General features: G+C 36.5%; 1 protein-coding gene across 1 annotated transcript in view; it reads left to right on the top strand.

The window, feature by feature from the left end:
• The window catches only part of CFAP47 (cilia and flagella associated protein 47), a 440,981-nt gene that overhangs the window by 64,209 nt on the left and 364,247 nt on the right, over nucleotides 1–12,525 (top strand). Inside the window, exons 16-18 of the mRNA XM_003924170.4 lie at nucleotides 6,273–6,403; nucleotides 9,058–9,180; nucleotides 10,908–11,039. Of these exons, the coding sequence (XP_003924219.4) occupies nucleotides 6,273–6,403; nucleotides 9,058–9,180; nucleotides 10,908–11,039 (386 nt within the window). The remainder of the gene's footprint in view (nucleotides 1–6,272; nucleotides 6,404–9,057; nucleotides 9,181–10,907; nucleotides 11,040–12,525) is intronic.

Consider the following 12,525-nt stretch of genomic DNA (forward strand, 5'->3'; position numbering starts at 1 on the left):
AAGAATGTCAGTGGTAGTGTGAGAGGGATAGCATTGAATCTGTATATTGCTTTGGTCATTTTAACAGTATAGATTCTTTCAATTCATGAGCATGGAATATTTTTCTATTTGTTTGTGTCATCCTTGATTTCCTTCACTAATGTTATAATTCTCATCATGGAGATCTTTTGCCTCCCTGGTTAACTGTATTCCCAGGTGTTTTATTCCTTTAGAGGCTATTGTGAATGGGATCACATTCCTGATTTAGCTCTCATCTTAGATGTCGTATAGAAAAGCTACTGATTTTTATACATTGATTGTGGATCCTGAAACTTTGCTTAAGTGGTTTATCCAATCTAGGTGTATTTGATCAGAGAATATGCGGTTTTCTAGGTATAGAATCCTATCATCCTAAAACAGAGATAGTTTGACCTTCTTCCTATTTGGATGTCTTTTATTTATTTCTCATGCTTGATTGCTCTGGCTAGGACTTCTAGTGCTATGCTGACTATAAATCACGGGAATAGAAATTCTTGTTTTGATCTAATTCTAAAGATAAATACTTCTAGCTCTTTCCTGTTCAGCATGATGTTGGCTGTGGGTTTATAATAGATGGCTCTTATTATTTTGAGGTGTGTTCCTTCAGTGCTTAGTTCATTGAGGGCTTTTAACATGAAGGGATGTTGAATTATATTGAACACCTTTTCTGCATCTATTGAGATTATTATGTATTTTTTGTTTTTAGTTCTATTTATGTGATTAATCACATGTATTGATTTGTGTGTGTGGAACCAACCTGTGTCTCTTGGTATAAGGCCTACTTGAACATGGTGGATTAGCTTTCTGATGTGCTCTTGGATATGGCCTGCTAGTAGTTTGTTAAGAATCTTTACATCTATGTCCATCAAGGATTTAGGCCTGAAATTTTCTTTTTTTGTTGTATCTCTGCCAGGTTTTGGTATTAGAATGATCCTGGCCTCATGGAATGAGTTATGGAGGAGTCACTCCCCCTCAATTTTTTTGGAATAGTTTCAATAAGAATGGTGCCAGCTCTTCTTTTTACATCTGGTAGAATTTGACGGTGAATCTTGTTGGTTCTGGGCTTTTTCTGGTTGGTAGGGTTTTTACTACTGATTCCATTTCAGAGCTCATTAGTGGTCTGTTCAGGCTTTCAGTTTCCTTCTGGTTCAATCGTGAGAGGTTATATGTTTCCACGAATTTATCTATTTCTTGTAGGCTTTCTAGTTTTTTGTGTACAGAAGTGTTTGTAATATTTTGTAAGGTTTTTTTTTTTTTTTTTTTTTTTTTGTATTTCTGTGGGGTAGGTATTAATGTCACCTTTGTTATTTCTGATCTATTTGGATCTTTTTTTTTTCCTTTCTTAGTCTAGATAATGGTCCATGAAACTTATTTATTCCTTCAAATAACCAGTTCATGGATTTGCTTTAATTTTGTATGGATTTCCATGTCTCCATTTCATTCACTTCAGCTGTGAGTTTGGTTATTTCTGGTCTTCTACTAGTTTTGTGGTTGGTTTACTGTTTTTCTAGTTCCTCTAGTTGTGATGTTTAGTTGTTAATTTGAGATCTTTCCAACTTTTCAATGTAGGTGTTTAGCACTATAAACTTTCTGCTTAATATTGTGTTAGCTGCGTCCCAGGGAGTCTGCTATATTGTGTTTTTTTTTTCTCATTAGTTCTAAAAAAATTTTTAATTTCTTCTTAATTTCATTGTTTACCCAAAAGTCATTCAGGAGCAAGTTGTTGAATTTCCATTTAATTATATGGTATTGAACAACGTTCTTAGTATTTATTTCAATTTTTATTGTGCTGTGGTCTGATTTTTTTTTTTTTTTAATTTGCTGATAATTTTTCTATGGCCAGTTTTGTGGTCAATTTTAGAGTATGTGCCATGTGCAGATGAGAGGAATGTATACTCTGATATTTGGGAGTAGAGAGTTCCGTATATGTCTGTTAGACCCATTTGGTCAGGTTTTGAGTTTAGGTCCTGAATATCTTTGTTAGTTTTCGACCTGAGTGGTCTGTCTGATAATGTCAGTGGGACATTAATGTCTCCCACTATTAGTGTGTTTATCGAAGTCTCTTTGTAGGTCTCAACTTGTTGTATAAATCTGGGTGCTCCTGTTTTGGGTACATATGCCGATGCTTATCTCTGTACTCCCCGGCTGTATGCTGTAACTCTGGGGACTGGTATTGGGCCCCGGGTTTGTTATCTGGCTCTTGAAGATTAGGAACCTGCTGTGGTGTAGGGACTGATGTGTTCCTCGTCTGCTTGCCACAGCATTCCTATTGGGGATGCTGTCAAAAGCACTTCACTGGAGACAGGGTGGTGGGATGCACTAGTGGTGGTGTGGTGGGGTGCACACGGACACTAATGCCAGCAGGGGAGGAGATGGGAGGTCAGTCTGCACACATGCCCTGGCTTAATTCTTCTAGAGGAACCCTGAAAGCCTTGGAGGGTGGGCACCCCAAGTTGTGTTCAACTGTGGTGGTTCCCATGCCAAACCCCTCTGGGCTCTACACAGCCTGGATTCCTGCCCCTGCCTCCTCTCTAAGCGGCTCTCCATCCCAGCATTAGCTTATTTAATCCCCACAATATGATTCTCTGAATTAAATACTATTGTTTTCTCTATTTTACATGTGATTAAACTGAGCTACAGAGCAATTAAGGAAATTGTCCATGGCCTCAGGTAGTAAGTGCCAGTTCTGGAGTTTGAACTAGGGAGACTTTAGAATTTGTGCTCTTTTGGGGTTGTTCTTCTTGAGGAGTATCTTTGTGGTGGTCTCTGTATTTTCTGAATTTGAATGTTGGGCTATCTTGCTAGATTGGAGAGGTTCTCCTGGATAATATCCTGAAGTGTGTTTTCCAACTTGGTTTCATTCTTCCTGTCATTTTCAGGTACATCAATCAAATATAGGTTTGGTCTTTTCACATAGTCCTGTATTTCTTGGAGGCTTTGTTCATTCCTTTTCATTGTTTTTTCTCTAATCTTGTCTTCATGCTTTCTTTCATTAAGTTAATCTTCAATCTCTGATATCCTTTCTTCTGCTTGATGGACTTGGGTATTGATATTTGTGTATGCTTCACGAAGTTCTCATGCTGTGTTTTTCAGTCCCATCAGGTCATTTATGTTCTTCTCTAAACTGGTTATTGTAGTTAGCAATTCCTCTACGCTTTGATCAAGGTTGTTAGCTTCCTTGCATTGGGTTAGAACATGCTCATTTAGCTAAGAGGAGTTTGTTATTACCCACATTCTGAAGCCTACTTATATCAATTCATCAAATTCATTCTCCCTCCAGTTTTGTTCCCTTGGTGAGGAGTTGTGATGCTTTGGAGAAGAAGAGGTGTTCTGGTTTTTGGAACTTTCAGTGTTTTTGTACTGGTTTTTCCCTCATCCTCGTGGATTTATCTACCTTTTGTCTTTGATGTTGGTGACGTTTGGATGGGGTTTTGGTCTGGGCTTCCTTTTTGTTGATCTTGATGCTATTGCTTTCTGTTTGTTAGTTTTCCTTCCAACAGTCAGACCTCTCTTCTGTATGTCTGATGGAGATTTCTGGGAGTCCACCCCAGATCCTGTTTGCCTGGGTATCAACCAGCAGACATTGCAGAACAGCAAAGATTGCCACCTGCTCCTTCTTCTGGAAGCTTTGTCCCTGAGGGACACCTGCCAGATGCCAGCTGGAGCTCTCCTTTATGAGGTGCCTGTCCACCCCTGCTGGGAGGTGTCTCCCAGTCAGGAGGCATGGGGGTCAGGGACCCACATAAGGAGGCAGTCTGTCCCTTAGCAGAGCTAAAATGCTGTGCTGGGAGTTCCACTCACCTCTTCAGAGCGGGCAGGCAGGAATGATGAAGTCTGCTGAAGCTGCGCCCATGGCCACCCCTTCCCCTAGGTGCTCTGTCCCAGGGATATGGGAGCTTTCTCTATAAGCCCCTGACTGGGGGTGCTGCCTTTCTATCAGAGATGTCCTGCCCAGAGAGGAGGAATCTAGAGAGGCAATCTGGCTATAGCAGCTTTGCAGCTCTGCTGTGGGCTCCACCCAGTCCGAACTTCCCCATGGCTTTGTAGACACTGTGAGGGGAAAACCGCCTACTCACACCTAAGAAATGGTGGGCGCCCCTCCCCCTACCAACCTCAAGTGTCCCAGGTCGACTTCAGACTGCTGTGCTGGAAGCGAGAATTTCAAGCCAGTGGATCTTAGCTTGCTGGGCTCCATGGTGGTGAGATCCACTGAGCAAGACCGCTTGGCTCCCTTGCTTCAGCCCCCTTTCCAGGGAGTGAATGGTTCTGTCTTGCTGGCATTCCAGGTGACAGTGGGGTACGAAAAAAATACTCCTGCAGCTAGCTTGATGTCTGCCAAAGGGCCGCCGTGTTTTGTGCTTGATACCCAGGGATCTGGTGATGTAGGCAGCTGAGGGAATCTCCTGGTTTGTGCGTTGCAAAGACGGTGGGAAAAGCATAGTATCTGGGCCAGAATGCACCATTGCTCATGACACGGTCCCTCAGGGCTTCCCTTGGCTAGGGAAGGGAGTTCCCTAACCCCTTTTGCCTCCCAGGTGAAGCAGTGCCCCACCCTGCTTTGGCTTGCCCTCCATGGGCTGTTCACACTGTTTAACCAGTCCCAATGAGATGCATGGGGTATCTCAGTTGGAAATGCAGAAATTACCTACCTTCTGCATTGATCTCTGGGATCTGCAGACTGGAGCTGTCCTTATTCAGCCATCTTGCCTGGGAGTCCGAATTTGTGCTCTTTTCACCACCATGATATATGATACATTTTTACACTGTGGAAGGCCACATGATAAAGAATATTAATATAGGAAGCTAGCAGAGCGCACTGGTCTTTGAAAGCATTGCCAACCTGTTAAGACAGGTCTGGAATATCTATCCTTGGGATTTTGATTGAGTAAAATAAATAAACTCTTATCTACTTAACCCAGTGAATCAGGACTTTTTGTTATTTACATTCAGATGTAATCTTGATGAACTCTTATTAAACTGATGGCACTTCTATAACAAGTTCTCTTCTTCTTCTTCTTCTTCTTTTTTTTTTTTTTTTTTTTTTGAGACCGAGTCTCACTCTGTTGTAGAGGCTGGAGTGGCAGTGGCATGATCTCGGCTCACTGCAACCTCTGCCTCCTGGGTTCAAGTGATTCTCCTGCCTCAGCCTCCCAAGTAGCTGGGACTACAGGCACATCCAGCTAACTTTTTTTTTTGTATTTTTAGTAGAGATAGGGTTTCACTGTGTTAGCCAGGATGGTCTCTATCCTTATGATTCGCATGCCTTGGCCTCCCAAAGTGCTGGGCTTACAGGTGTGAGCCACTGCGCCTGGCCTTCTTTTTATAATTTAATGTGCCTACCACAGTGTTGGCATTCAAGAGTATTAAAAATATCTGATATTTGGTATTTTCTGGGCATCACACACTATGTTACTCTCTGTACATATGTTGTTATCTCCCTGTATGGCCACTGCAAAACTAAGAGAGAGATAGGCACTATATCCTTTTTAAGATTTAGAAAACTTCCATTCCATGACACTCAACCTGACCCAAGGCAAAGTTTTCTTGTGATGGTGTTTGATTTCTTTCATTCAGTATCCTGTGCCTCTGATACTCAGGGGCTCCTTCCTTTCTCAAGGAAGAGCATCTAAGTTATTGTTTCCATTAAGTATTATTTCCCTTACTTTAAAGGAAATGATGAATTTAAACAGATAAAACAGCTCACACCAAATGTGTCTGTTACCACATAGTTTTCAGTGTTTTTGAATTATAGCAATATGTTAATTACCGATAGGTAAATCTTTAGTGATGTATGTATTTAGAAAAAAGTACTCTGATAATGATATTTCTTCCTTCTGACAGCTGAATGAATGATGCTGACAAACATTCCAGAATGTCAGGAAACATGTGGAGTGGGAAATTTTGTTAGGAATCACAAATGATTTTCTACTGTCTATATGTAAATTTATCTCTGATCATAGAGTATTTGCTTCATTGCTAAGTTTTCTATTGTTTTCCAAATAGTGGCATATTTTTTGTGTATTTTATTTGCCTATTAAAATAGAAAAATGAGGCATGCATTTTCTATTTATTCAAACCCTGAGGGTCAATACTCATTTGATAATATCTCAGCATTTTTCTGGTTTTCGAGTTCAATTTTAATAATTTATTTAATGACATTACATTTTTACCTTAACTCTTATTTTGGTTAGTAACAAAAATAAATACAATTAAAATGTGAAAAATGTCTTATTTTCTCTTTACATTTTCTGTAGGCTCTGTTGAAGCATACTCCTCACTGGAATGCGAAGTAAAATGGCAGCCAGGCTTCAGTTCTCCAGAAGAAGGAGAATTTATTCTTCATGTCTTAGAAGGAAACATGTTGAAACTAAAATGTGTTGCACATGTAATTATTTTCCTTGAACATGGTTTTTATTATGAGGGCGATAAATTGGTTGGGTGTACACTGGTTTGTATAGTTACCTGTATCTAGAATTAACTCTGAAACCCAAGACTTTCATGCCAACAATACTAGTTTTTGTTAGAGCCTCTACCGAGTATATAATATCATCATGGGAGCCATTGGAATGACATTATTTTATTGAGACACAAAAAATATATCCAGAGAATATACTTGATGGATTAAAAATGTGAGTCAAGTGAAAGCTGTAATATGTAATTTTATCCTTTTTCTGGTACAATCCAGAAGGCCTTAACTTCATGACTCAGTCACCAAGCATGTATTTTACATGTATACCAAATTTTCTATCCAATGTTCTTAGAAATATTAAAGAAGCCAAAAGTTCTTTTATCAAATCCCATCTATGTTTCTAGGACATGATGATACTCTTACATATTTCAGCTGTGAAAGAGTTTGTAGCCTTAAGAGATGAGAGATTCATCCACTTTAGTGATGGCAAGTGACAGTAGGGTTTTTCTTCTAAGCCTAAAATAAGCTGGGTCCTACTGTTTTTCATTATGTATAAATTACGTTTATTCTTTTAAAAACTTTCTATTGGCTGGGCATGGTGGCTCATCCCTGTAATTCCAGCACTTTGAAAGGCCGAGGTGGGTGAATCACCTGAGGTCAGGAGTGTGAGATCAGCCTGGCCAACATGGTAAAACCCTGTATCTACTAAAAGTGCAAAAAAAATTAGCTGGGTGTGGTGGCACATGTCTTTGATCCTAGCTACTCAGGAGACTGAGGCAGGAGAATCGCTTGAACCTGGGAGGCAGAGGTTGTAGTGAGCCGAGATTGCACTACTGCATTCCTGCCTGGTGACAGAGCTAAACTCCATCTCAAAAAAACAAGCAAACAAACAAACAAAAAACCCCCAAAACAAAAAACTTTCTATTCAATTATAACGTGCATATGTGTATTATATATGGAGAAACATGAAGTGATTCATTAAAATATTCATTTGCTTGTCATTAATTTTAGAAGGCCTGACTGGCCTATTTACTCTTCCATTAGTTTTGTTTTAAAATTTATTGTTCCAATTACCTGGATAATATTCTTCAAATAAATGTAATTATAAGAATGTATTAAAACCTATGACAATAACAAATAATATTTCATAAGTGAAGACAATAGGGTCTGATATAACGAACACATAATAAGAATTTGGAAAACTTGGATTCCAGTTCCCCTTTGGCTACTGTTTGCTTTCCTGAAAAAACAACAGGTGGATGATCCCAATATTTCCAAAAATCAGTCTGTGTGCACTAGTTCTGTGAGGTGCTGCTTTGTGTGAGATGAGGAGGGGGATTCCTGACCTTAAGTAATTCTCTGAATCCTCATTTTTAGAAGCCCCATGAGTAGACTTCTAGTAGAAACATGCCTGAATAATTTCATTTGGCACCTTCTTTTCCATACTTACGTGATCCTTCAACCCTTCCTTTTTTGCACAGCACATAGTATCACTTTGTGCCTAGTTGTGTCCATGGTCCCTAAGATCCCCTTCAGTGATTAATCTACATGATTTTTAGTCCTGGATCTACTTTCTTAATAGAATTATCGTACTTCTATTGTATACATTAAATTCATAGATTGTAAATATTAAATTCATTTCCCTTTCTCTTAAGCATTCCACAAATCTGATAACACTTTATATTTTAAAAGTCACTATGAAGTTGAAAAAAATTGAGTCATATTGTAAAAGTGAAAAATGTATTTTGTATAGCTGCTGTAATTATATCCCCTCCTTAACCATGAGAAGAATTGACTTTACTTCCTTGTTCATAGTAAGGAATTTTGTTAGCTGTAAAGAAACCACACACGATTGACACATTAAGAACTACATATGTTTATTGAAACATGTTTTTACATGTTTTGTGGAGCTGGTGAATGTTATGCAATCATTTTATGACTTAGACAAAGTACTTAATCACCTAAATTTTGGTTTCTTCCACTGTAAAATGTGATTAGTACCATCCATTCATTCATTTAACATTTACTTATTGAACCCCTACACTATACCAGACCCCATATAGTCTCTTTGTATTTAAAGATGAAAAACATAAGCATAGCCTAGCTTTCCTCTGGGTACTTTCTGGACTGATAGAACATAGTGGAAATGTAGGTAAAAATTAATTGTATATCTGGTTAATACTAGGTACACAATAATATTATTACTATTATTTTTTATGATTTCCATCAATATGTATATATTTTTACCTAAAATATCTAAATATCTAAATTCTAAATATCTAAAGATTTAATTATTATTACAGCCAAAATATCTAAATAAAATATCTCCCATGATGTTATTACCCCATCCTAACTAGATTATCACAGATTTAGTTTAAATTTTGGAAAATAAAATTATCATACCTTGGGTAGTTTTTCATCAAAATTAACATATAAAACCCTATTTGTGATTTATTTTGCATGTTAGAACATATTGAATAATGAATATAGGAGGATTATTATTTTAGTAGTTATATCTTTGGTCAATATATATTCAAAATTAGAATATTTCTGTGACCAAAACAATTAAACAGAGTATTTTATTTACCATTAATTCAATTGTATTTTTCCTTTCCTCCTCTCTTTATTAGCCTGGTCGCACCAAGGTTGTATTTTTGGAGCCAAGGATACTCTTCGGTGAGTGCCCTCAAGGCTTAACAACTTGGAAGAAAGCCATTCTTCAAAATGTAGGACAAAACCATGCTTATTTCAAGGTAATATAGGGTGTTGGTAATTTCTTATTTGGATCAGATGACATGGTCATAATACTATGAAGTTAATACTTTATTCTTCACTTTTGCTAATTTGTAGATACTTCATATGAAATTTATGAGTAAGGTTCACCTAGTTTGTCCTTTTAATTTCTTGTAAGAACAGTTTTTCTCACTACCTTCCTTAGCCTCTCTGTTTCTTCTTTTTTCTGTTTTATTCTTTCTGTAATTTGGTTTTATTGAAAAAAAAATAGATGTTTAATTTTTTAAATATATGTTAAAATGTTACAGTCTATATTTAGTTATATATTTTTGCTTTTCATTTTACTCTGTAATCAGGACCATTATGGTAGCACCTGGGACCTAGATCAAGGCCATTCTAGAGAGAGGATGTTTATGGTTGTTGCTCCTCATTTAAATGGAAAGAGGAGCAAAGTGGTGATTTTTTTTTTTTAACTGAAAAATGTAGTAAGACCAGCCTCCCCTCCCAGTAATAGGAATAGAGATTAGCATTTGAGATTTTCCATTCAGGCTTTACATTAATGTGTCATTTTCTGCCCACATTAAGTCTTTAGCAAAACTGAAAAATGAGGAGACTCTTTTCTACTCTGCTGCTTTAGAATTAATTCTTACCTACATAGTCTATTTGTTCCTTTAGTCCCAAAAATCTCTTGGACATTTTTCCTTCAAATTATTCTAGCTTAAAGCATGGTAAAACATATACACCATGGAATATTATGCAGCCATCAAAAACGATGAGTTCACGTCCTTTATAGGGACATGGATGAACCTGGAAACCATCATTCTCAGCAAACTGACACAAGAGCAGAAAATCAAACACCGTATATTCTCGCTCATAGGCGGGTGTTGAACAATGAGAACACATGGACACAGGGAGGGGAGCACTACACACTGGGGTCTGTTGGGGGGAAATGGGGGAGGGGCGGGGGGTGGGGAGGTGGGAAGAGATAGCATGGGGAGAAATGACAGATACAGGTGAGGGGACGGAAGGCAGCAAAGCACACTGCCATGTGTGTACCTATGCAACAATCTTGCATGTTCATCACATGTACCCCAAAACCTAAAATGCAATAAAAAAAAAAAGAAGGAAAAAAAAAATATATATATATATATTAAAAAAAAAAAAAATTGCAAAAATAAAAAAAAAAAAAAGGTTTAAATTGGCCTAGGAAAAATCATACAATAAATAATTGGTAAGTTACTGAGAACTTTTCTGAAGATCAAAATAACATCTTAGACATTAGGCTTTCTGTCAAGGAGAGAATGAATGAGAGATAACTTCATCATCCTACCTCCTCACTAACATTGAGTTTTTAGGATCAGGGAAACAAACCGTCAAAAATAGTATGTTGCATTTTGTCATCTTCTCAAACAGAAACATCATCTTTTTAAGTTTTGCTGTCTTAAAAGCACTCCAGATAATAAACTTCAGCATCCTATCATCCTATTTGAATTGGCTGTTGTCACTACTGAAGGTTCTGTTTTCTTGGATAGGGTTGCAATTTTTTGTTTTAGTCCAAACTATTTGAACCTTTGGTATTTTCAAATACTATTGCAAAATCCTCTCCTGTTCTGTACCTGGAGATCTTCTCTTTAGGTAGTGGTATGGAGGTTTCTCTTTAGGTAGTGGTATGGAGGTTTTCCTATGAAAGCTTTGAAACTATAATCTTGAAGAATAATGTAGTATTTCTGCTAATTTTCAATTACAGGTTAATAGTCAGAGTCTGTTGCCTACCATTAATATTATTCCATCGGAAGGAATAATTCCATTTGGGGGAATAGCTGTTCTCAATATCTCTTGTAAACCCACTGTGGCAGGCAAGTTTGATACAAGAGCAAAGGTATGTCCATATATACGAGTTTTTGCACCTTACATATGTCTATGTGGGTTTGTTGGTTAAGTTATCTATAATGGTAGGTATAATGCTACAAAATTCAGTACACATGTTTATTATTAGCAAACTTGTTTTAATTCTTCTATTAGGAATGGAATTTAAAGTTATGATAGTAAAGAGCAATTTTCTAAATGCATATGATTTTTCTAGAAACTAAGTTAACTTTAAAGAAGTGTAGTTTTTGGAGATTAAAAAAAGCACTTACCTTTATCATCTAATGAAAAATTGGTAGCAGAACTTGGAGAGGATTTTCAGAAAATATTTTTGAAGAAAGTTGGTAATGGGAATTTCTACTAAGTTGAAATGGATACTTTCCATCAATATGAGGTACTTTCTTATGAAATTGCAATGATATCTGGCATTTTGGAGTTTTGACAAACCCTAAATAGCCACAGAGAAAAGGGTTGCTTTTTTTCGTGATTAGTTAGGTAGATTTCGGAAAAAAATAATCAATTTTGCAATGCTAATTCTAAATAGTTTTAAATAATATGAATTATGTAGAATTTCTATGTGATGTTAATATCTATATTTTAGAGCACACATAAAATGTTTTACTGCTTTAGGTTCTGTGAATTATCTAAATAAAAAATATTACCCTGATGCTAGGCACTTCTCTAAGTGATAAATAAAATATATAAGACCAGTATATGTAAAACTTAACTGTAAAACTCAAAGACTAGAGTGTTCTTGGTCAATTGTATGATCAACTGTTTGTATTTACTCACATTAAAAATAATATATACACTATTATCAGATCAAAATGAATAACTTTAAGTACATCCTCCATGTTATTCCTGAATGGCCCATAACTATACATGATTAAATAATAGGTAATTTAATATAATAAAAACTGATTTCCCCAACCCTCAAACAAATCACTTAAGAATATCTTGTTTTCATAAATAAATGTGTTGAAAATGTTTATAAATTATATTTTGTGATATATGATCTGAGACTTGTGTAGAATACTTTTAAACACAATATTCTGGGAAAAATAAAAAAGGCCACCAAAAATATATATTTTACTAAACTTAATTCCCACTATATTTTCGAGAATTATGCTTTTTTTTCTAATCTTACTTTTATTAACATTATATTATAATGAGACTCATTTATTTATTCAACATTCATATCATGGACCAATCTCTTGTAAATGTTAAGGATTCAGTGATTAACAAGATAACCCGGGTCTTTGATGTCAAAGAGCTTACAATCTGGTGGGGAATACAAACAACTCAATAAATAATTAAACTATGCTTAAATAAGTATTGTGATAAAGAAATATAGCAGGCTAAGGAAGTACACAGGAGAGATACACAACTCAGTCTTAAATTATCAGAGACAGCTTTCTAGATGAAGGTATATCTGAAAGACATGTGAAGTTAAGAATAAGCCAAATTAAAAGGATGGTAGTGGGGTGAGGGCGTTGAGG

Source organism: Saimiri boliviensis, chromosome X (genome assembly GCF_048565385.1).
Source record: "Saimiri boliviensis isolate mSaiBol1 chromosome X, mSaiBol1.pri, whole genome shotgun sequence".
NCBI classification, from domain to species: domain Eukaryota; kingdom Metazoa; phylum Chordata; class Mammalia; order Primates; family Cebidae; genus Saimiri; species Saimiri boliviensis.